Here is a 21723-nt window from a genome sequence, read left to right as displayed (position 1 = left end):
CATGACATTTTGACAACATTTACGAAAATATGATGCAGTACAAAAATAAAGTTAGTTTTAAAATTATTTTTATTTATTTTTTATTTTGTATGTAAGAACAGTAATGTCGGTCGAAGCAAAAACATTCACGAACAAATCTAATGGCGAAACATTCACAAAAGGCACTTATAACGGTATTGAAGTCTTACGTAGAGACAAGGATGGTTACATTAATGCAACAAAGATGGCAAGAGAAGCAGGAAAGTTAAACCATTTAAACAGATTTCTCAATAGTGCTAAAATGCAGGAAATTCTTGAGTTTGGATGAACGAATACGGTGGAGCCAAAAGTGGCTCGACCTCAAAACAAGCATTTTATGAGCTTACAAAGGGTGTTATAAATGAATTCAAAGGTATTTACATACATCCTAACCTCGTTCATTTTGTTGCTGAATGGTGCTCTGTAAAGTATGCATTTTATGTCAAAGATATTATGGACTCCATAGACAAGAAAGTTCATGAGAAATTAGATGAAGAAGAACTTGAAGATACAGTAGAGAATGCTAAACCTTTGTTCGAACAAGAAGTTAGAAAAATGTGTGAAAAACAATTAGAACATGAACGTGAGATATGTTATGGTTATAGAGATTCTCCATACGAACTAGACCAATGGGAACAAGAAAATTTAAAGAGAGAATTTAGAGAATATGAACTCGCTAAGATAGCATTAGAAGCTGCAGAAAAGAAGTTAAAAGCTTGGGGTCGTTTTGTACAAAAATATTGTGAGTAAATGATTTAGGTCATTCAATAATTAATTATTTTTGAATAACTGAAGGTGTCACCACGTCACCATGTGTCACCAGGTTAATTAACTTCATTAAAAAATGATGACAACATGACATTTTGACAACATTTATGAAAATTTGATGCAGCCCAAAAATAAAGTTAGTTTTAAAATTATTTTTATTTATTTATTCCTATATAAATGACAGCAACAAACAACAACAGCAACTTTATCGTTTCTGATGAAAAAGTTATTGATTCATTAGCTGAGGAATTAGTTGTGGCAGAAACTAAAACCCTCAACGAAAGAATTGGTGAAAACACGATTGATTTACATAACTACCTCAAACACGATGGAGGAAGAGGAAGGAAAACTGGTATGGCTTTATTAGTAAATAAAATATCAAATTTAACGATTATAGATGTTGATATCAATAAATCATACAATGATGAACTTAAAGAAACAGTTAGAAAAGATATTTTATCAAAACTTTCGGATAAAGATGTTATCGTTAAAACCGCTTCAGGAGGTCTTCACATTTATTGTAACACTAATTTCTTCTATGCAGTTTCGAACAGAATGATTAAATGTTATTCCTGCAATGATTATGATATCGACATAATGACTTCTATGGATGATTCAAAACGTTCTTTAGTGGTTATGGCCGATTCAAGAGTTCGCAAGAATGCATCAGAACCAATCAATACATACTCATTCATTCGTGGAAGTTATGATTCAACATTAACTAGAACAGTAAATGATATATTAAATGATTTGAATATTAAGGTAAGAGTTGAACAAAAGAACGAAGAAATAAAGACTATCATGAATGAAAACAAAGATGTAAACATTGACGATAAACTTGCCCAGAGCATAGTTGATGGTATTAGTGATTTTGAAGTACATAATGACGGTGGAAACATGAATTTAGAAAAAGAAATAACATTATTCACACTGTTTCAAGCTATTAATTCATTACCTAATCATTTAATTAATGAAGCATACGATAACGTTTATAACTTCTGCAGTTTAACAGAAAATGCAAAAAGTAATTTTGAAAAAGCACGTAGTAGATATGCACATTTAATGACTTCTCCATTTGTTTTGGTGAAGATTCTAAAACTATATCAAAAGGAATATTATGATGAATACGTTTTACCTTTATTACGTAAGCCAAAAATAACATTTGATATAAAACTTGATGACTCGTTTTTGATAACAGATATTAGACGCAAGGCTGAAAATCATCAGTATAAAAACAGTTCTGAAGTAATTGAGGATTTATCACGTGTAATCCGTTTTGTAGATTGTGGAAATAAATATTTCATTCAAAAGGACTATAATATCCACGACAAAATGAATCAAATATCATTCGTTCTTCAATCAAACATGAAAGAGTCACTTAAAATGATTAAATTATTTAAAGAAGAAGGTAAAACAATAACAGCATGGGATGTACTACTAAATCAATTGTCTTCATTAACTGTTAAGGGTGTTTGCTTTAAATCTGATTCCCCAGATGTTTTCTCAACGTTTCAAGGTTATAAATACAACGTTCTCGAAAAACCAGATTACTCAAAAATTGAGATGTTTATGAATTTCATTAAAGAAGCCATTTGTGATAATAACGATGAAGTGTATAAATACCTTCTCGGCTGGATTGCATCAATGATTCAACATCCTGGTATCAAGAATGAAACAGCAATTATTTTGAAAGGACTTCAGGGAACAGGTAAAAACAGATTTACAGACATTATTTCTGAACTCCTCGCTGGTTATTCATGTAAAAACATTACTGAAATAAGTGAGCTAACGGGTAATTTCAATTCAGTAGTTGAGAATAAAATGTTTCTTGTACTTAATGAACTCAAGAATGTTGGTGAAGATAGACTCGCAAACTTCAACGCTTTGAAATCAATTATTACGGATAATCAAATTAGAATTAATGAAAAGAATCAACCCAGAAGAACTGCTCAGAATGTTGCCAATTTCATTTTCGTAACTAACAACGTCTACCCTGTCAAAATTGAAGTTGGAGACAGAAGATACGTAGTTTTAAGAGTTAATGGTAAATTCAAGGGTCAATTTGATTACTTCAAGAATTTAATGGATTCATGCACAAAGGAATTTTATGATAATTTACTGACGTATTTTATGCAATATGACCTTTCATCATTTAATGTACGAATCATTCCGATGACTGAAGCCAAACAAGATTTAATTGAATTATCAACAAATCCTTTAGATGAATGGATAAATACACATTATGATGAATTGTGTGCAGGTATGACGTGTAAAAATGCTCTATTCTGCAAACCATCAGACATGAAAGACAAGAATTTCCAAATGAGCATTAAGGATAAATGTGATAAGAAACAGAGAAGAATAGATGGTAAACAAACATGGTGTTATGTTTTGAAAGAAGAAATGAAAGGATTATATAAACAGGTTGAACCAAACGATAATGAGGATTCATTTACTGATGATGAAATACCTGTAAATGAGGCAGTATAAAGTATGATTTGAATTTATTTTTGCATTAATCCTGCTGTGTTGTCAAAATGTCATGTTGTCACACTTTTTTAAAGAAGTTAATTAACCTGGTGACATGGTGACATGGTGACACCTTCAGTTATTCAAAAATAATTCATAACTGCCTTCCTCCTGTGTTGTTGTCAAAATGTCATGTTGTCTCATTTTTTCAGAGAAGTTAAATAACCTGGTGACATGGTGACATAGTGACACCTTCAGTTATTCAAAAATAATTCATAAATGCCTTCCTCCTGTGTTGTTGTCAAAATGTCATGTTGTCAGTAATTTTAAGAGAAGTTAATTAACCTGGTGACATGGTGACATAGTGACACCTTCAGTTATTCAAAAATAATTCATAAGTGCCTTCCTCCTGTGTTGTTGTCAAAATGTCATGTTGTCTCATTTTTTCAGAGAAGTTAAATAACCTGGTGACATGGTGACATAGTGACACCTTCAGTTATTCAAAAATAATTCATAAATGCCTTCCTCCTGCTGTGATGTCAAAATGTCATGTTGTCAGTAATTTTAAGAGAAGTTAATTAACCTGGTGACATGGTGACATAGTGACACCTTCAGTTATTCAAAAATAATTCATAAATGCCTTCCTCCTGCTGTGATGTCAAAATGTCATGTTGTCAGTAATTTTAAGAGAAGTTAATTAACCTGGTGACATGGTGACATAGTGACACCTTCAGTTATTCAAAAATAATTCATAAATGCCTTCCTCCTGCTGTGATGTCAAAATGTCATGTTGTCTCATTTTTTCAGAGAAGTTAATTAACCTGGTGACATGGTGACATAGTGACACCTTCAGTTATTCAAAAATAATTCATAACTGCCTTCCTCCTGTGTTGTTGTCAAAATGTCATGTTGTCTCATTTTTTCAGAGAAGTTAATTAACCTGGTGACATGGTGACATAGTGACACCTTCAGTTATTCAAAAATAATTCATAAGTGCCTTCCTCCTGTGTTGTTGTCAAAATGTCATGTTGTCTCATTTTTTCAGAGAAGTTAATTAACCGAGTGACATGGTGACATAGTGACACCCTCAGTTATTCGAGACATTGTCGAAGAGGAATAAAAATTAAATTTGGATTGAGTTTAAAAATTCATCTTTATTAAATTCATCTCTTCCAATCAATTTATTTATTCTATTAAATTCTTTTATTTTTGCTTCACTCAGTTTAAGGATTGAACGGTAAGTTTCTAACTTTTCAATTATTTCCTTCTTCTCTTTATCGTTTTCAATTACTTTAGTTTTATGGGCATCAACCCCACCGCATTGCGGCTTCTTTTTGTAATAGCATATTTTTGATTTAATTCTGTTTAGTTTCTTTTTATATTCATCGTCTGGACTCTTGGCTGCTTCGTTGTCACTCATTTCTTACGAAATAAAAAAATTAAATATTATTTAAATATAATGGAGTAATAAAATAAATCGGAATTTCTATTAATTTATTGTCAACTTCAACTAATGCATTGCCGTTAATATATCTAACAAATTCAGCTATTGTGTCAAATCTTCGTCTTCTTTTTGTCATTGATTTATCAGTTTTTCCATAATCGAGATGAATCAAAACTTTATCCCCTTGTTTAAAATTCATGAGCCCCGAATTAATTTGTTCACGTTTAACATCATTCAACCTTTCCATTTGCTTTCTAATATATTCCCATTCTTTTGAAATATCATTTTTCATTTCCACTGGTTTCATGTTTATAGTTCTATGCCATGTATTATTATAATAATATACTAACTGTTGTATGATGGAGTCATGATTTCCATCCCAGTATATCTGACCGTTAACCCCTAACGCATCTCTAAGAGTTCTCATTACCGCATCAACTATTTTATTATGAAACGTATATGGAGAGGATGAAAAGAAAAAATTAATTTGTGGGAAATAATGAGTCATAGTTGCCTGAAATCCTTTATCACCATCACCCCTTATATTATCTACTCTTTCATGATCTAGTAAGTATTGTATAGCTCTTCTTGTTTCCTGTTCTGTTTTCCCTTTCACTGGAATGCAATATAAATATCTAGTGTTAATGTTAATGGCAAATAAATAAGTAACTTTTCCTTTTGAATATTCCAGATGATCGATTTCGTATGAATATGGATATGGTGCAAATGAAGGGCGACTAAATTTTTCCTTTAACGGTTGAATTTTCGGGTCAATTGGTTTATTTAATATCTTGAAATCCTTTTTAAAATCTTTTTGCCTCTTTAATGTTTGAAATGGATATAATAAAGTGAATGATGAAGGATTAACTGAAGGAGGAGGCGGTACTGTCGTTGGAGGTTTTGGTGTTGCAAGTGGTTTAATTTTATCTGCTTTGATTTTGGATGATGAAGTTTTAGTTGTTGATTTTCCTTTCATTAATTCTGGATGTATTCTATTCATTTGTTTTAAATATGCTGTATATAAAGGTTTGATATACTTTCCCGCTTCGAGTTTATGTTGAAGGATGAATTCCAAAAGTTGATCTTCATTTAAAAGTCGGGCTGAATATGGTTTAACTAATGAATCATAAATTAAAGCTTGTGCTTCATTTATGGTCTGAAGGACCTGGGTGTTTTGCACCTTTTGTTTTTGTTCCTTTGGCTTTTGCGGCTCAGGATTATATAATTTATATAATTCATCAATATCTTCTTCTGTTAATACTTTATTTTTGAAATCTTTCAACTGTTTAAGTTGTGATTTAGTTTTTCCCTTTGAATATTCATTATTTTTAATTTTGTCTTTAATTTTAGAAATTATTCTATCATGATATTTCAAAATTTCATTTTTATAATATGGATAATAATATTCCATATCATCACCCGTTATATTGTTATCATATTTTTGGAGATATGCTTTTAAATCATAATAATCAAGAAAATTTTGATTAAATACTAAATCAGCAATTAAAATTTTTAAATCTACGTTATCCATTTATATAAAAATAAAATCAATGTTTTAAGGGTGCCTACCTCTTTGAATCATAGTATCAAAACCATTATTTACATATTGAATCCCATCATTAACGGTTCCTTCTTTTAAAACGGTATCAAATGGTGGCGGTTGTTGTTGCTGTGATGGGATTTAAAAAATTCGTTGTGGTTGATTATTTGGAATCTGAAAGTTAAAACCATTTGGTATAAATCGATTTGGTTCCTTTTGTCTCTTCTGTGGCATTTTTAAAAATAAAATTTTAAATTGTATTAAATAAATGGCATACAACATCCATTTTCACAACATACAGCCTTAGTGTGTGCTCCTGTTAATGCAGTCTTACCGATTGTTAAGCGAGTCATTGACCCGTTTTTAAGTTGTAAATTAATATTCTGACCATCAAATATCACTTTATCATTTATTATATCCAAATATTTTTTAGGTGTTAATTGCTTATTTTGTCGTAAACTAACACCTTTCATTTTTTGTGCAATCTTTTTAAAATCACTTCCATCAATTGAACCGTTGAATGATGTATAACATTTAGGACATAAAGCAACCATGTTATCACCTTGTTTCTCAATTGCTAAACCCAATAACTTCTTCTCATGTGCTTTTTCTTCAGCTTTATTCTTTAATTTAGGTTTAAATTTCTCATCAAAACAAAAGAAATCAAAAGGTGCGAATTTGAAAATGTTTTTATCATAAAATTGTTTATCGGTTACAATCGCCTGAAATGCTTGAGTGTTAGGAAGACTTGGATCGCCAGCGATTGCCCAATAAGATGAATCAGTATCACCTTCAATGAAATGAAAACGATTAACATCCATGCATTTATACATAAAATCATAAATGAAAACCAAATACCAGTATTTAGCATTATCTAAAGTGAAGAATGCCTCTTGTAAACATGTATCACATCTATAAAATCTATCTTTAAGCATCACTTGATATGTATCTTCACCTATTTCTCTTATGTTTTTAAACTTATTTAACATACATGCAACGCGTGCCTTCTGTGCATTCATTATTTTAGTCTTTGCGTAATTTTGTGTATTCATTGCATCGTAACCATATGATCCATTAAGTGAAATTTTGCAAAATAAACTTTTTCCTTTATTTCCTTCTAATTCAGCCTTTTGTCTTTCGTTCATAAATTTGTTCGCAAATTCATTAAAGCAAGTGTTTTTAGTAAATGTTAAAATTGATTGAATATCATCAATGATAAAATGAAATCTGTCGATTAGATACCATAGATAATAAGAAGAAAATGGTTGATATTGGTTGTGTGTTGATGCTAACTGAGTTAATTTTCTCTGTTTCTGGTCAACTGGTAGATTGTTTGATTTTCATGTAATTATCATAAAACTGCCAATTGTTTTTTCATCTGTGATAATATCTAAGTTTCTTATTATCGGTAAAAAGTTTATGTAATCATTAATGTATTTTTCATCAATGTGACCCTTTACTTCAGCCACGAATAAAGTATTTTTCTTCTTAATAATTCCCAGTGCTTTTGCTTTCTTTGTTGCTGTATCACAAATGATAACACCATTCAATCTTCCCGGCATATACATTTTATGGTCAGTATATTGAATGAAATCATGAGGATTAGATGAAAATGATGAAGGATATAATGAATTAAAGTCAACTCCAACGAAATGAGTCATAATGTTGGTGGTGTCCTCATTTGATACAGTTTTAGTTTCTGGATTATATGAAAGTTTATTAATGTGCGTGATTCCTTTAAGATTTACTCTATGTTGAACATTTGATAGACCACCAGTAATTCCATTACGGAGAATGTGATAAGCTTCAACTGAATCTAAAGTCATTGGTAAATTATTTTTTAATGCATAATTTCTTAAATTGATTCTTAAACGTTGAACATATTCATCTTTATTTGATTTTACGACATTGCAATAACAACACATTAACTGACAATTTTCTTTGGTATGTGGTTTTTCATTATCGATTCTATCCAATGTTGGTTTATTTGCATATGTAAACGCTTTACCACACATTTTGCATTTAGATGAAAGGATTAAATCGTGATAGTATTGAAAATCATCCATTGAAACATTATTTTTAGTATCCCTTTCTGCTTTTTCATCTTGTTTCTTATATGATTCAATTTTATATTTCCAATACTTTTTCGTTAATTCAAAACTTGATTCTATCTCTTCCTCAGGATATTTTTCATTAGGATTAAAGTCTTTATATGCTAAAGCGTAACGAATCATTGAAGCATTCGATGATAAAGAAAGATTATGAAGCATATCAATTTTATAAACAAATGTTTCTTCAATAATTTTATCGATTGGGTCAATCATAATTTCAACATCTTTATTGCAATAATGAATAAAATATTCTAATCTATTCTTAAAGTTTTTAGCATCATTGAGATATATTTGATAATCACTATCTGATATAGTTTCTTGGGTTAATGCTGAATAAAATGAATCTTGAGTGAATGGTTCCTCTTTATATAATTCTTCTTCGTAATTTTCCCATGTGATGAATTGATAAGGGAAAAATGATTTAACACGTGATTTATTATTTCCGAAATCTTGAGTGAATTGGTCTAATGTCCCACCCGCTATATAATTTCTGATGTCAATAAATATCAATTCATATGGAACGTTTGTTTTCTTTACAATGATTTGCTTAAATTGTGAAGATGAACCCAGCATTGATTTTATTTTCCATTTTGCAGTGTTTAAATCACGAAGAATTAAATTTAAATCAAACTTTCCCGAATTAAAACCTATGATATTCACTTTATTGAATTCCTCATCTAGAAGTTCTTTAAATGCTTCCTTCTGTTTTTCATTTAATGTATGAGACAAAGTCCCCGCCGTTTGCGGCTTCAATAATTCTTCATATTGTTCAATATTTGATTTAGCAACTAATGAACAGGTTGAAAATAAAAACTCAATCCAATCAGAAATAAAAGAATCACTCGAAGTTAAGCAAAAATTCCTCGTATATGTTTTATCATTTAATTTAACCGTTGATGATACCATGAATGGTTTTAAGTAAGCGTTCAAAGTTGCACACTCAGAAAGTTGTAATTCTTCTTTAGTCTCTAATGTTTCGAAGTCAAAAGTAATATAATATCTTGTCGGTTGATAATATTCCTGCAAATTATGAGCTAATAACCACTGATATATCTTCTGTTTCGTAATATGTGGTGCATATGGTTGCTGTGTCTTTTGCAACTGAACGTCTTGAATTAATCTTCCATTATTTTCTTTACATTTCTCACAATGCTTTAAAAATCTTCTTTGGTTTTTCCTTTCCGGATCATCACGGATAGAATAAACTTCTTCTTTACAATATGGACAAACTCTATAGCCGGTGAGTGCTTCAACGTCTGTTATTCTGTCAGCGTGAAGTTTTCCACATGGACTCTGTGTTAATAAAATATTTACTGTTTCAAATTCTGGATCTATCATTATTGATTCCACTAATGGAAAGTCTACCTTATTTATGTCCACGTCTTCTGGTTGAGGATCACAATAATAGAAATCAATATTAACATTTAACATTCTCGCTAATCTCTCACTTTCTGATGAAATGTCAAACCCTTCATATGAATCTATTGCTTCATTTAAATAACTTCTACGAGTTTTAGGATTAACACCATCAGGAATGTTATAGAAGCGTTTAAATAACCTTCTACCTTCTGCTCTAATTTGATTATCATTCATTTTAGCTGTTCCGTTTTTGTTCATTTATGTAAGAATAAAAATTAAAAAATAAATAAAAATAAAGTTTATTTTTTAAAGCCCATAAAATGAATTAAGAACACATAAATTTTTATCATCTGCGACGTGACGAATACATTTTAATTTACTCAAGAATGCGTACCCTGATACATTAAATCTAATTCCTGTCTTATTTAATTTCACAACTTTGAAAAGGAATGTATGAATAGCTATAAAATGATGAGAAGATGTTTTATGGGTTGCTTCCATTTTTTCTGAAATAAATGAATAAATATAATGTTTATAAGTTTTCATATCTTTTATGTTCTTAATAACGAATGGTATAGACCTTTCCACTTCGTCTTCCTTCGGTGCTGTTCTTTCATATGAAACATTATTGGTATCTTCAATAATGAAACCACAATCACACAAAATTTTATAGGTTCCAATGGTTTCTTTTGATATTTTATCTAATAAATCAAAAACTTTATCAACACCTGTGCATTTATTTAAATAATAATTTGTGTAAATATCATGATCTTCTTTCTTAATCGTATTAGTTGCATATGTCACGTTTTTAAGAGTTTTTTTGAATTTCTCAGAATCGAGAGGGGGTGAAAGTAAGATACAAGGGTATTTTTCATTATCAATAAATTGTAACTTATGTTTACGAATAAATTTAGTACCTTCTTCTGAAAGTGTTTCATCTATTTCGCCATCTAATAAATTTTGTGTTGATTCTGAGACATAATTTTTATATCTTTCTTCATGAGATTTCTGAACTTCTGATTCTGAAGCTGGGATATTCATTAAACCCTCTACTTCATTTTCAACTTCTCTTAATTCCTTAATTTTTTCATCTATTTCATCTCTTATTTTTTCCAGTCTTTCAATTTCATTGTATTCATCATCTTTAATCCGTTCTTCATAATATTCAGGGAAAACATCAGGTTCTTTAGGTTTTTCTTCTTTAGATGTGGGATATAAGAAATTTATAACATCATCTTTATTCATTTTTCCATCATAATCTAAATCATTTAATAACTCGGCAAATTTTTGACAATTTCTTAAATAATATTTACTAACTTCATAACACATCTCATCTAATATATCCTTTATTTCCTCGTTTGTGAATCCCAATTTTTTAACGTCGTTAGTCTTGACGCTCATTTCATACGAATTAAAAAAATAAAATAATAAACATAACTAAGTTTTAATTTTTCGTAAGACATGAATTTTTAAAGTTTATTTTTTTATTTTTTTATTTTTTATTTCATTATGTATTTCATTATGGTAGTGAATCTTTCATTCATGAAAATAATTATTTCTAATTTCTTTTACTCTCTCGTACATACTAGATTTGAAGAATTCAGAACTTTTACCATAATCTCCTAAATGTTTTCTTATCCCTAACGTGTGCCAGTTATTATATGAAACTGAATAAACTTTATCTTTATCTTTACACCTTTCATCACTTCCAATATATTTATATCTCAGTTTTGATTTAGCATTTTCATATTCATTAACGTTTAATAATTCGCAGTCTTCCTTTTTAAATAAATGTTTAAGATATTCAGGATTTAATACTCTACGTTTATATGCTCCTAACTTAGTTCTAAAGGTTTTTCTACAAAATTTAGGAATTCCATCCTCTTTAATGTCATCAATGATTTCCATTTCATTATTTTCAATTTCTTCTTCTCGTTTATGGGGTCTTTGATTATGACTCCATTGATTCCATGAAATTAAATATTCTTTATCATTATATTTATACCTCATTAGCTTATTTTGGCTTTCATATTCATTTAATAATTCACAATCTTCATTTTTAAATTGAAGTTTAACCCATTCAGGATTTAAACAATGTTTAATTAATCGCGGAATATCTGACATCATCTATATATAGCTTCTTTTATAAAAGATAAAAAAATAAATTATTTTAAAATTAATGTTAATTTTTTAATGATTTATAAATAAATATATTTTAATGCATCGTCTATATATAGATGTAACAAAAAAAGTCACACAACCCTTCCTATCCTACTACTCTCGTCAATTTTGAATTCCTTATTTCCTGATTAACAAATTTGAATTGAAAGAGATATAGGAGAACTAAAAGGATAGTAAGAATTGAAAAACTTCAGTTCTTAAATCTCACCGTGAAAGGTTATTTTTGATCGATTTGTCACTTTTTAGAAAAATAATGCGATTATTAATTTTTACTGTTTTATGGAATAAGTGCATATTAAAATAGATATAAAAATGCCGTGTCATGAAAAAGTGACATCAATCAATTATCCAACGTCCATTCTCTTACAGATATCAAGAAGAAAAATGATTGCTCAATGTAAGTCTCTCAAGCAGCCAGAGTAAGAACTGAAAACTCTTTTGCACCACATGAAATAAGAAGTTCAGCTGTTTCTATTTTATTTTGGCATGCTGCAATACGAAGGGCGGTTTGTCCAAATTTATCTTTTTCATTGATATTTGCGCCTTGTGAAATATGGAGTTCGGCTATTTCTTTACTATTACTATATGCCGCATTATGAAGAGCGTTTTTCCCTTCTTTAACTGTTTCATTAACCTTTGCACCATGTAAAATAAGAAGTTAGGCGGTTTCTTTACTATTATTAATTGGTGCATTATGAAGAGCGTTTTGCTCAGGGTTATCATTTTCATTAATATTTGAATCATTTGAAAGGAAATATTCGCAATGGGAAACATGCAATTCTGCAATGGTTTTACAATTATTGGATGCTGTATAATGAAACGGAGCCCAATTTTTTGCATTGATATTATTGACACTTGAAATAAGGAATTTAGCAGATTATATACTATTAAAATGTGATCCTCTCTAAGAGAAATAATAATTTCCAAAAAATCTTTATGATCATATCCTATTTCTACAAGATTCAAGTTGAGAAGGTTTACTAAGCCCATTAACAGACTTTCACATATGCAGAGTAATCGATTTGATACCAAACTTCCATTGTATACATTATATAGGACAAATATGCCATCAAAATATGTCTTGTCATGTTCAAAAGTTTGCAAAGTATAAAGGAACTTTTCTGACATTATTTTTTAAAAAAAATTTTGAACATTCAAATTTATTGGGCGCTCTTTTTGATTCACAACTTTTCTGGATGAGCTTCTAGCATGGAATGAATTACTAAGAATATTCAAATATTTACCAAATCTTGTGTTATTTTAAAGATATTAAAAAAAAAATAATGTAAAGATAGACAACAATTTACTAAAAAATACAACACAGTAATTATAAAAATAATCGAGGTGGTGGATATATAAGTTTGCGACCTCTCATGGTGAAAAATTCTTTTACATTTTTCACGACTCCTTTATCGAAAGGACTTTTCTTATATGGAAATCCCTTGAGATATGACACATTATTCCATCTTGCTACTTCCCATCCAGTTAAATTATTCAAGATATTATTTGTCTGTTCCAAGAAAATTAGGAATGATAATCCAGAACAATATATTGCCCAAGGTAATAGATAAATTAAGAGGAATCCGTTGTAATTTTTATTGTGATATTTAAATCTATAAAATAATCCTTTGAGTGTAAATATTAGTGACGCTATGCAGTTTATCGATTCTAAAAAGATGTAAATATAAAAGTGCGCATGATTATTTTGTCCGACACATTGGCCCAACCAAATACAGTGATGATCACGGCGTAATATGCAAGCACAACAAGCACTGCAGTGTGAGCACCTTAATAAACAATGATGTTCGCATTTTTCGCAATAAAATCTATCTTCATTTTCTTGTTTTGGCTGTTTAGGTGTGTTTTGATAACCAGGTGATTTAGCTGCAAGTGAATAAAAATACATACTTACGAAATAGTTAATAGTATAAAGAAAGAAAGCAAAATTGCTTGGATTATAACTGTAAAAGTAATCTGTTGATGGTGCAGCTAAGTACACTGCAATGTAATTAATGTAATGAGAGAACACGAACATATTTCGGAGATCCAATACCCCGTGTTTTCGGGAAAAAAGTTCCATCTTACAAAAATATTTGACATTAATGTAATTGTTGTATTTATCGGAGTAATCAAATGATATGGGCTAAAATGAAATTTTATGATCAAATTGAATCATATTCAAATTTCGAAATTCGAAATTGCTATTATCCAAGGTAATAGAAGATCATAAATTTCTATATCTACTTTGGTACGTATGTTTCTAAAGATCTTGGCAAGAATAAAGGAAATAAAGATCTTGACAAGCATGTTTCTTTTTGCCCGAAAGAGTTAAATAAAGTTTTATGATATAAGGTCGCCAAAAAAAGTGCGGAAATTAAAAACCGCAGTTTGAGTACTTTCTGAGAGTCTGTTTGTCAGAAAGTATACATTTGTAAACTTTCTGACACTAAAACTTTTTTGGTCCTTTCAAAGTTTTTGACAATGTCAAAAAGTATACATTGGGGCTCTCAATTTTCCTCTCAAACGGCGGTTTTTTAAAAACGCTCATTTTTTCATCGACCTTATATATATATATAATATGAAGATTTAAGCTTATCACAATTTTATAGTCCATAAAATCAAATTTGTTAAAATATAATTTCTAAACTCAGGTGGCTTAGGGCAAGCATGCCACCTTCGGAAAAATAAACATAAATTAATTATAGGAAAAGCGTTTATTCAAATAAATTTGAATGTAATTGATTAATAATCGATTTCAAAGATTATTACGCAAAATATAAGATAGAATTTTATTATGGACGTATTAATTTAGAGGATATTTTTAGATATTATATAGGGTGTCCAAAGGTGTGTTTAGCACAAACCTGAATACTGCGAATAGAAATAAACAAGTTACATATATATAAAGTTTATTTAAATATAATCACCATTGGATTCAATCACGCGTTCGCAGCGATCGATCCAGGCTTCAAAGACACGCTTTAAATCATCATGAGAAAATTGCTCAAATTGCTCTCTTACAAAATTTTCAAGATCATCTGGACTCGCGAATTCGCGTCCTTCAGCTCTCTTTTTTAGCGTGCCGAATAAATAAAAGTCAGAGGGTGCAATATCAGGTGAATAAATTGGGTTTGGAACAACTTTGACATTGTTTTCCACCAAGTAATTCATTACCTTATGACTTTTGTGAACTCTTGAATTATCAAAATGAATTGCAAACTTTTGTTTTTGTTGTTTGGATTTCTCAAACTCATCAGAATTGATAATTTGAGTAAGAACATTGTCAATTAGATACTGAGCATTCATTGTATTAGGTTTTTGAAGAATATCAATTGCGATGATGCCATTCACGCCCCAAAAAACCGACAACATCATCATTGGTGTGTCAATTTTTTTCTTCGGGAATGTTTGCGGATTTTCATCCTTCGGGATCCACATGATTTTGGCTTCTGTTGCATATTGAAACCAAGACTCGTCCCCTGTTACTAAAAAGCGAAACTTCTTGGATTGATACGCACCCAATATAGAGAGGAGCTCTTTCGAAGATTGGACTCTAGATTTTTTTTGAACTGAATTAAGGTTGTGCGGAACCCAACGTGTATACGCTAGTTTGTAGTTCAAATAATTGTGCAGATAATAACTGACTGTTGTACGTGGTATCTTTGTCATCTCCTCTATCCTTCTGAGTGATGCTCTTGGGTCTTCATCTAGCGCTTGAAGAATTGCTTTGATTTTTCTTTGATCCGGCGATTTTTTGTCAATTTTTATGATGGGCGTCTTTTTGTTCATGAAGTGATACATCCTAACATGATACGTTACAGTGGAATAGCTAGGAGCATCCATACCGAAGCATTTTACCAATGTCTCGTAGATTTTTTTACAGTCTTTGCATTTTTTTGCAAGAGCGAGGATGTTTTCTTTATGATTCATTAAAAAAATGAAAAAAAACCCGCCAAAATTTCCCGCGAAACCGCCTCTTGTCTCAAAATTCATTTTATATCCCGGCATGGCGCCAAAATACAACATACTCATCATATACATATATTCATATTTTTTATTATATATTTATAATCAGCATATATCTCCTTTAATAGTCTCATATAGAGCGCTGTGCTAAACGCACCTTTGGACACCCTATAGAATTTTCGAAATAAATTTAGGAGTATATCACTTATTAAGAATTCGTTGGGACTTGTATACAATGCAATAAGACAATAGATCAGAGTGAGACTTGGAAGGATTGGAATTGAAGTCTTGGTTATAACTTTTTTTAGGGTGCATTTACCACTTTCTGACATGCTCTCAATTTTTTTGACATCCAAGCTTTATATCCCAATTTTATATAATAAAAAGTTAATATTTTTTGTCGTGAAAAAGTTATTATTTATCACTGCTTAGTTCCTAACATGGCTATTATACTCTTTTTCCATTAAATTAAAGTAATGATGATATTATCTGAGCATGTCAGAAAGTGGTAAGTGCACCCTTAAAAAATCATAAACTAACTTGAATCCTAATTAATTTCTTTCGCGTAAGATGATAATATTCAATGGTTTCTATACAATTTCCACGAATCGAATGCTAAAAAGTTGTTTTCCCATTTTCATTGATATTTGCACCATGTGAAATAAGAACTAAGGCTGTTTCTTTACTATTATTCTCTGCTGCAATATGAAGAGCTGTTTTTCCATTTTTATCTTTTTCATTGATATTTGCACCATGTGAAATAAGAAATATGTCGAATGTTAGACAATTATTATATGCTGCAATATGAAGAGCAGTGAACCCACATTTGCCTTTTTCATTAATATTTGCACCATGTGAAATAAGAAATATGGCGGTTTCTATATTATTAAATGTTGCAATATGAAGAGATGTTAGTCCATCTTCATCTTTTTCATTAATATTTGCACCATGTGAAATTAGAAGGTTGATTGTTTCTAGACTATTATTTTTTGCTGCAATATGAAGAGCTGTTTTTCCATTTTTATCTTTTTCATTGATATTTGCACCATGTGAAATAAGAACTAAGGCTGTTTCTTTACTATTATTCTCTGCTGCAATATGAAGAGCTGTTTTTCCATTTTTATCTTTTTCATTGATATTTGCACCATGTGAAATAAGAACTAAGGCTGTTTCTTTACTATTATTCTCTGCTGCAATATGAAGGGCAGTTCTTTTATCTTTATATTTTTCATTGATATTTGCACCATGTGAAATAAGAAATTCATATATTCCTTTATTATTAAAATGTATTGCATAATGAAGAGCTGTTTTTTCATTTTCATCTTTTTCATTAATATTTGCATCATGTGAAATAAGAAACTCGACCATTTCTTTATTATTATTCTCTGTTGCATAATGAAGAGATGTTTTTTCATATTTACTTTTTTCATAGATATTTGCGCCATGTGAAATAAGAAACTCGGCTATTTCTTTATTATTATTCTCTGCTGCATAATGAAGGGCAGTTTTTCTATCTTTATCTTTTTCATTGATATTTGTGTCAAGTGAAAGGAAATATTCGCATAAGGATGGGATTTCAAACATCGCTGAATAAATGAAACATTTGTTAATATCATTTGTTTGATCTAAATAAACAAAAAATGATTCAAGATTATTATATAATGCACAACATTTTAAATTGATCTTTATATTGTATTCGCTCATCAAGAATGTAACAAAATCAATGTTGTGTGAAATAATTGCATATTTCATGCATCCATTATTTGGTTTTTGATGTTTCAAACATTCACTCATAATCTCTGGATTTCCTCCTAAAAATGAAAGCTGAAGACATGTTTGAGTTATTTCTGAGTTATATTTTGTTCTTAATAACTTGAAACAATCAACAGATCCGTGGTAACAACATAATTCAAGTAATGAATATCCTTCATCAGATCCTGGGTAAAATTTGCTTACAAGTTTTTGAGTTTCATCAAATCTTTCGTTTTCAATGAAGTAGACGAAACTTTTATTGTAGTTATACATAATTGCTCTGTAAATTGTATTTTTTGTATAAATATCGAGATTTTCTGATTTAGTTTTTTCGAAATTATCAGACTTATCTAACTTAATTCCATATTCTTTATAAAACAGGTAGTTTGAAATATGTTCAACATTGCTGACATCTTTGACATGATATTCATCAGATATGAGTTTGGCAAGAGATAAATATGACTTTGCATAGCGATTATTATATGGAACTATATCTAAAATACCTTTGATTATATTTTGGGGAAGATATTTCTTTGAATCAATCAATTCTGTTTTGATCATTTTGTAAATTGAACTTAAATCTTCTATTTTTTCCGTTTTCAGTTGATATAATGCTTTATATAAATCGATGTAGTATTTATAGTTACTTGCCAATTTAATGAATTTATCTGGATCAGAGTCTTGCATAGACATTTGAAAATTTAAAAAAAATCCATAATTTTCTTTTCATAATTCCACACAATTTAAAAAATTATTTACAATTTGGCCGTAGGCAAGCTCCGTCCAAATTGCAAATAATTTCTTTAATCGTTTGCAAATTCTAATTTTCATGAACGTTAAAAGTTCTGAAAATTTGAATGATAGCAAACGATTTTTTTTCCCACAAAAAATCCATCAAAAAATTCCAAAAAAATTATTTTATAGATAGCATTCGGTTGAACTAGATCTTTTATTGTACACAACATTGATGTTGTTATTGATATCCGCATTCATCTTTTTCATTGATATTTGCGCCATGTAAAAGAAGAACTTCGGCTACTTCTTTACTATCATATTTTGCTGCATCAAAAAAGGCAGTAAATCCGTCTTTATCTTTTTCATTGATATTTGCGCCTTGTGAAATAAGGAGTTCAGCTACTTCTTTACTATTATATTGTGCTGCTGTATGAAGAGCTGTATATCCGCATTCATCTTTTTCATTGATATTTGCGCCATGTAAAAGAAGAACTTCGGCTACTTCTTTACTATCATATTTTGCTGCATCAAAAAAGGCAGTAAATCCGTCTTTATCTTTTTCATTGATATTTGCGCCTTGTGAAATAAGGAGTTCAGCTACTTCTTTACTATTATATTGTGCTGCTGTATGAAGAGCTGTATATCCGCATTCATCTTTTTCATTGATATTTGCGCCATGTAAAAGAAGAACTTCGGCTACTTCTTTACTATCATATTTTGCTGCATCAAAAAAGGCAGTAAATCCGTCTTTATCTTTTTCATTGATATTTGCGCCTTGTGAAATAAGGAGTTCAGCTACTTCTTTACTATTATATTGTGCTGCTGTATGAAGAGCTGTATATCCGCATTCATCTTTTTCATTGATATTTGCGCCATGTAAAAGAAGAACTTCGGCTACTTCTTTACTATCATATTTTGCTGCATCAAAAAAGGCAGTAAATCCGTCTTTATCTTTTTCATTGATATTTGCGCCTTGTGAAATAAGGAGTTCAGCTACTTCTTTACTATTATATTGTGCTGCTGTATGAAGAGCTGTATATCCGCATTCATCTTTTTCATTGATATTTGCGCCATGTAAAAGAAGAACTTCGGCTACTTCTTTACTATCATATTTTGCTGCATCAAAAAAGGCAGTAAATCCGTCTTTATCTTTTTCATTGATATTTGCGCCTTGTGAAATAAGGAGTTCAGCTACTTCTTTACTATTATATTGTGCTGCTGTATGAAGAGCTGTATATCCGCATTCATCTTTTTCATTGATATTTGCGCCATGTAAAAGAAGAACTTCGGCTACTTCTTTACTATCATATTTTGCTGCATCAAAAAAGGCAGTAAATCCGTCTTTATCTTTTTCATTGATATTTGCGCCTTGTGAAATAAGGAGTTCAGCTACTTCTTTACTATTATATTGTGCTGCTGTATGAAGAGCTGTATATCCGCATTCATCTTTTTCATTGATATTTGCGCCATGTAAAAGAAGAACTTCGGCTACTTCTTTACTATCATATTTTGCTGCATCAAAAAAGGCAGTAAATCCGTCTTTATCTTTTTCATTGATATTTGCGCCATGTAAAAGAAGAACTTCGGCTACTTCTTTACTATCATATTTTGCTGCATCAAAAAAGGCAGTAAATCCGTCTTTATCTTTTTCATTGATATTTGCGCCATGTAAAAAAAGAACTTCGGCTACTTCTTTACTATCATATTTTGCTGCATCAAAAAAGGCAGTAAATCCGTCTTTATCTTTTTCATTGATATTTGCGCCTTGTGAAATAAGGAGTTCAGCTACTTCTTTACTATTATATTGTGCTGCTGTATGAAGAGCTGTATATCCGCATTCATCTTTTTCATTGATATTTGCGCCATGTAAAAGAAGAACTTCGGCTACTTCTTTACTATCATATTTTGCTGCATCAAAAAAGGCAGTAAATCCGTCTTTATCTTTTTCATTGATATTTGCGCCTTGTGAAATAAGGAGTTCAGCTACTTCTTTACTATTATATTGTGCTGCTGTATGAAGAGCTGTATATCCGCATTCATCTTTTTCATTGATATTTGCGCCATGTAAAAGAAGAACTTCGGCTACTTCTTTACTATCATATTTTGCTGCATCAAAAAAGGCAGTAAATCCGTCTTTATCTTTTTCATTGATATTTGCGCCTTGTGAAATAAGGAGTTCAGCTACTTCTTTACTATTATATTGTGCTGCTGTATGAAGAGCTGTATATCCGCATTCATCTTTTTCATTGATATTTGCGCCATGTGAAATAAGAAATTCGGCTACTTTTATGCAATTATTATTTGTCGAATAAATAAGAGCATTTCCTCCAAATTTATCTTTTTCATTGATATTTACACCAAGTGAAAGAAAATATTCGCAAAGTGTTGTAATACCAAATACAGTTGAATGAGGGAAACATGTGTTTAAATCATTTGTTTGGTCGAAATAAACTAAAAATGCTTCAAGATTATGATACCTTCCACAAGTAAATAAATTGATCTCTATATTATATTAGTTCATTAAGAATGTAACAAAATCAATGTTGTGTGAAATTATTGCATATTCCATGCATTTTCCATTTGGTTTTTGACGTTTCAAACATTCACTCATAATCTCTGGATTTCCTCCTAAAAATGAAAGCTGAAGACATGTTCGAGTTATTTCTGAGTTATATTTTGTTCTTAATAACTTGAAACAATCAACTGCTCCATGGTAACAGCATAATTCAAGTAATGAATATCTTTCGTAAGGAATTGGATAAAAACTGCTTTTAAGTTTTTGATTTTTATCAAAGTCTTCTCTTTCAGTGAACGAAATGAATTTTATTAAGTCATTATACATAATTGCTCTGTAAATTGTATTTTCTGTATGAATTTCGAGATTTTCTGTTAGAATTTCTTCAAAATTATCAGATTTGTCTAATTTAATCCCATATTCTTTATAAAATAAGTATCTAACAGTTAATGGAACTCTGATTTCCTCTTTTACTTGATAGTTATCATATATGAGTTTGGCTAGAGATAAATAAGCCTTTGCATAGCGATTATTATACCGAATGCAAGCTAAAATGTCTCTCATAATTGTTCGGGGAAGAAATTTATTTGAATCAATCAATTCTGTTTTGATCATTTTGTATATTGAGTTTAATTCTTCTTCTTTTTCCGTTTTCAGCTGATACAATGCGTTGCATGAATCGATGTGATATTTATAGATACTTCGCAATTTGCTGTATGTAGTTGGCTGAAGGTCTTGATCAGACATTAAAAAAATTGAAAGTCAATTATCAACATATTACTATATAAAATATCTTTGATAGGAGAAAACTCTACGTTACCTGTTCACACTGGAAAACCAAGATCATAAAGATTTTCCTATAAAA

General features: G+C 30.1%; 10 protein-coding genes and 2 pseudogenes across 12 annotated transcripts, besides 5 other annotated features; 3 read left to right on the top strand and 9 right to left on the bottom strand.

The window, feature by feature from the left end:
* Window positions 1–5675: part of a mobile genetic element that runs on past the window's edge.
* Window positions 104–768, top strand: TVAGG3_0849710 (annotated as a pseudogene). The gene has a single exon. A coding segment is annotated over exon 1 (665 nt).
* On the top strand, window positions 964–1789 carry TVAGG3_0849700 (Prim-pol domain family; the record flags this gene model as incomplete). Its single annotated transcript, XM_051249194.1, has 1 exon — window positions 964–1789. A coding segment is annotated over one exon (826 nt), but the record flags the coding sequence as incomplete, so codon positions are not given.
* TVAGG3_0849690 (uncharacterized protein) lies at window positions 2170–3169 on the top strand (the record flags this gene model as incomplete). The annotated part of the gene is made up of 1 exon (XM_051249193.1): window positions 2170–3169. A coding segment is annotated over one exon (1000 nt), but the record flags the coding sequence as incomplete, so codon positions are not given.
* Window positions 4379–4675, bottom strand: TVAGG3_0849680 (uncharacterized protein; the record flags this gene model as incomplete). The annotated part of the gene is made up of 1 exon (XM_051249192.1): window positions 4379–4675. One exon carries the CDS (start codon window positions 4673–4675, stop codon window positions 4379–4381), a length of 297 nt encoding a protein of 98 aa, XP_051084667.1.
* TVAGG3_0849660 (integrase core domain containing protein family) lies at window positions 4695–5675 on the bottom strand (the record flags this gene model as incomplete). The annotated part of the gene is made up of 1 exon (XM_051249191.1): window positions 4695–5675. One exon carries the CDS (start codon window positions 5673–5675, stop codon window positions 4695–4697), a length of 981 nt encoding a protein of 326 aa, XP_051084666.1.
* An 824-nt stretch (window positions 5676–6499) lies between these two features.
* Window positions 6500–6793, bottom strand: TVAGG3_0849640 (uncharacterized protein; the record flags this gene model as incomplete). Its single annotated transcript, XM_051249190.1, has 1 exon — window positions 6500–6793. One exon carries the CDS (start codon window positions 6791–6793, stop codon window positions 6500–6502), a length of 294 nt encoding a protein of 97 aa, XP_051084665.1.
* Window positions 6794–9580: 2787 nt separating this feature from the next.
* TVAGG3_0849630 (uncharacterized protein) lies at window positions 9581–9943 on the bottom strand (the record flags this gene model as incomplete). Its single annotated transcript, XM_051249189.1, has 1 exon — window positions 9581–9943. A coding segment is annotated over one exon (363 nt), but the record flags the coding sequence as incomplete, so codon positions are not given.
* Window positions 9944–10695: 752 nt separating this feature from the next.
* Window positions 10696–11336: a mobile genetic element.
* Window positions 11337–13217: 1881 nt separating this feature from the next.
* Window positions 13218–13925, bottom strand: TVAGG3_0849610 (cysteine S-palmitoyltransferase protein; the record flags this gene model as incomplete). Its single annotated transcript, XM_001298409.1, has 1 exon — window positions 13218–13925. The coding sequence occupies one exon, from the start codon at window positions 13923–13925 to the stop codon at window positions 13218–13220; it is 708 nt and encodes a 235-aa protein (XP_001298410.1).
* Window positions 13926–14723: 798 nt separating this feature from the next.
* Window positions 14724–16027: a mobile genetic element.
* Window positions 14804–15931, bottom strand: TVAGG3_0849600 (Mariner transposase; the record flags this gene model as incomplete). Its single annotated transcript, XM_051249188.1, has 1 exon — window positions 14804–15931. The coding sequence occupies one exon, from the start codon at window positions 15929–15931 to the stop codon at window positions 14804–14806; it is 1128 nt and encodes a 375-aa protein (XP_051084663.1).
* A 135-nt stretch (window positions 16028–16162) lies between the features above and the next one.
* Window positions 16163–16192: a mobile genetic element.
* Window positions 16193–16347: 155 nt separating this feature from the next.
* Window positions 16348–16380: a mobile genetic element.
* A 91-nt stretch (window positions 16381–16471) lies between these two features.
* Window positions 16472–18301, bottom strand: TVAGG3_0849560 (cyclin-dependent kinase inhibitor 2C-related family; the record flags this gene model as incomplete). The annotated part of the gene is made up of 1 exon (XM_001296492.1): window positions 16472–18301. The coding sequence occupies one exon, from the start codon at window positions 18299–18301 to the stop codon at window positions 16472–16474; it is 1830 nt and encodes a 609-aa protein (XP_001296493.1).
* A 280-nt stretch (window positions 18302–18581) lies between these two features.
* Window positions 18582–19303, bottom strand: TVAGG3_0849550 (annotated as a pseudogene). The gene has a single exon. A coding segment is annotated over exon 1 (722 nt).
* A 1552-nt stretch (window positions 19304–20855) lies between these two features.
* Window positions 20856–21663, bottom strand: TVAGG3_0849540 (protein of unknown function (DUF3447); the record flags this gene model as incomplete). The annotated part of the gene is made up of 1 exon (XM_001298408.1): window positions 20856–21605. The coding sequence occupies one exon, from the start codon at window positions 21603–21605 to the stop codon at window positions 20856–20858; it is 750 nt and encodes a 249-aa protein (XP_001298409.1).
* Window positions 21664–21723: the final 60 nt, after the last annotated feature.

Source organism: Trichomonas vaginalis, chromosome VI (genome assembly GCF_026262505.1).
Source record: "Trichomonas vaginalis G3 chromosome VI, whole genome shotgun sequence".
Taxonomy (NCBI): Eukaryota; Parabasalia; order Trichomonadida; family Trichomonadidae; genus Trichomonas; species Trichomonas vaginalis.
Note: the sequence above shows the minus strand (reverse complement) of the source record. Positions and strands in the feature narration are given on the sequence as shown.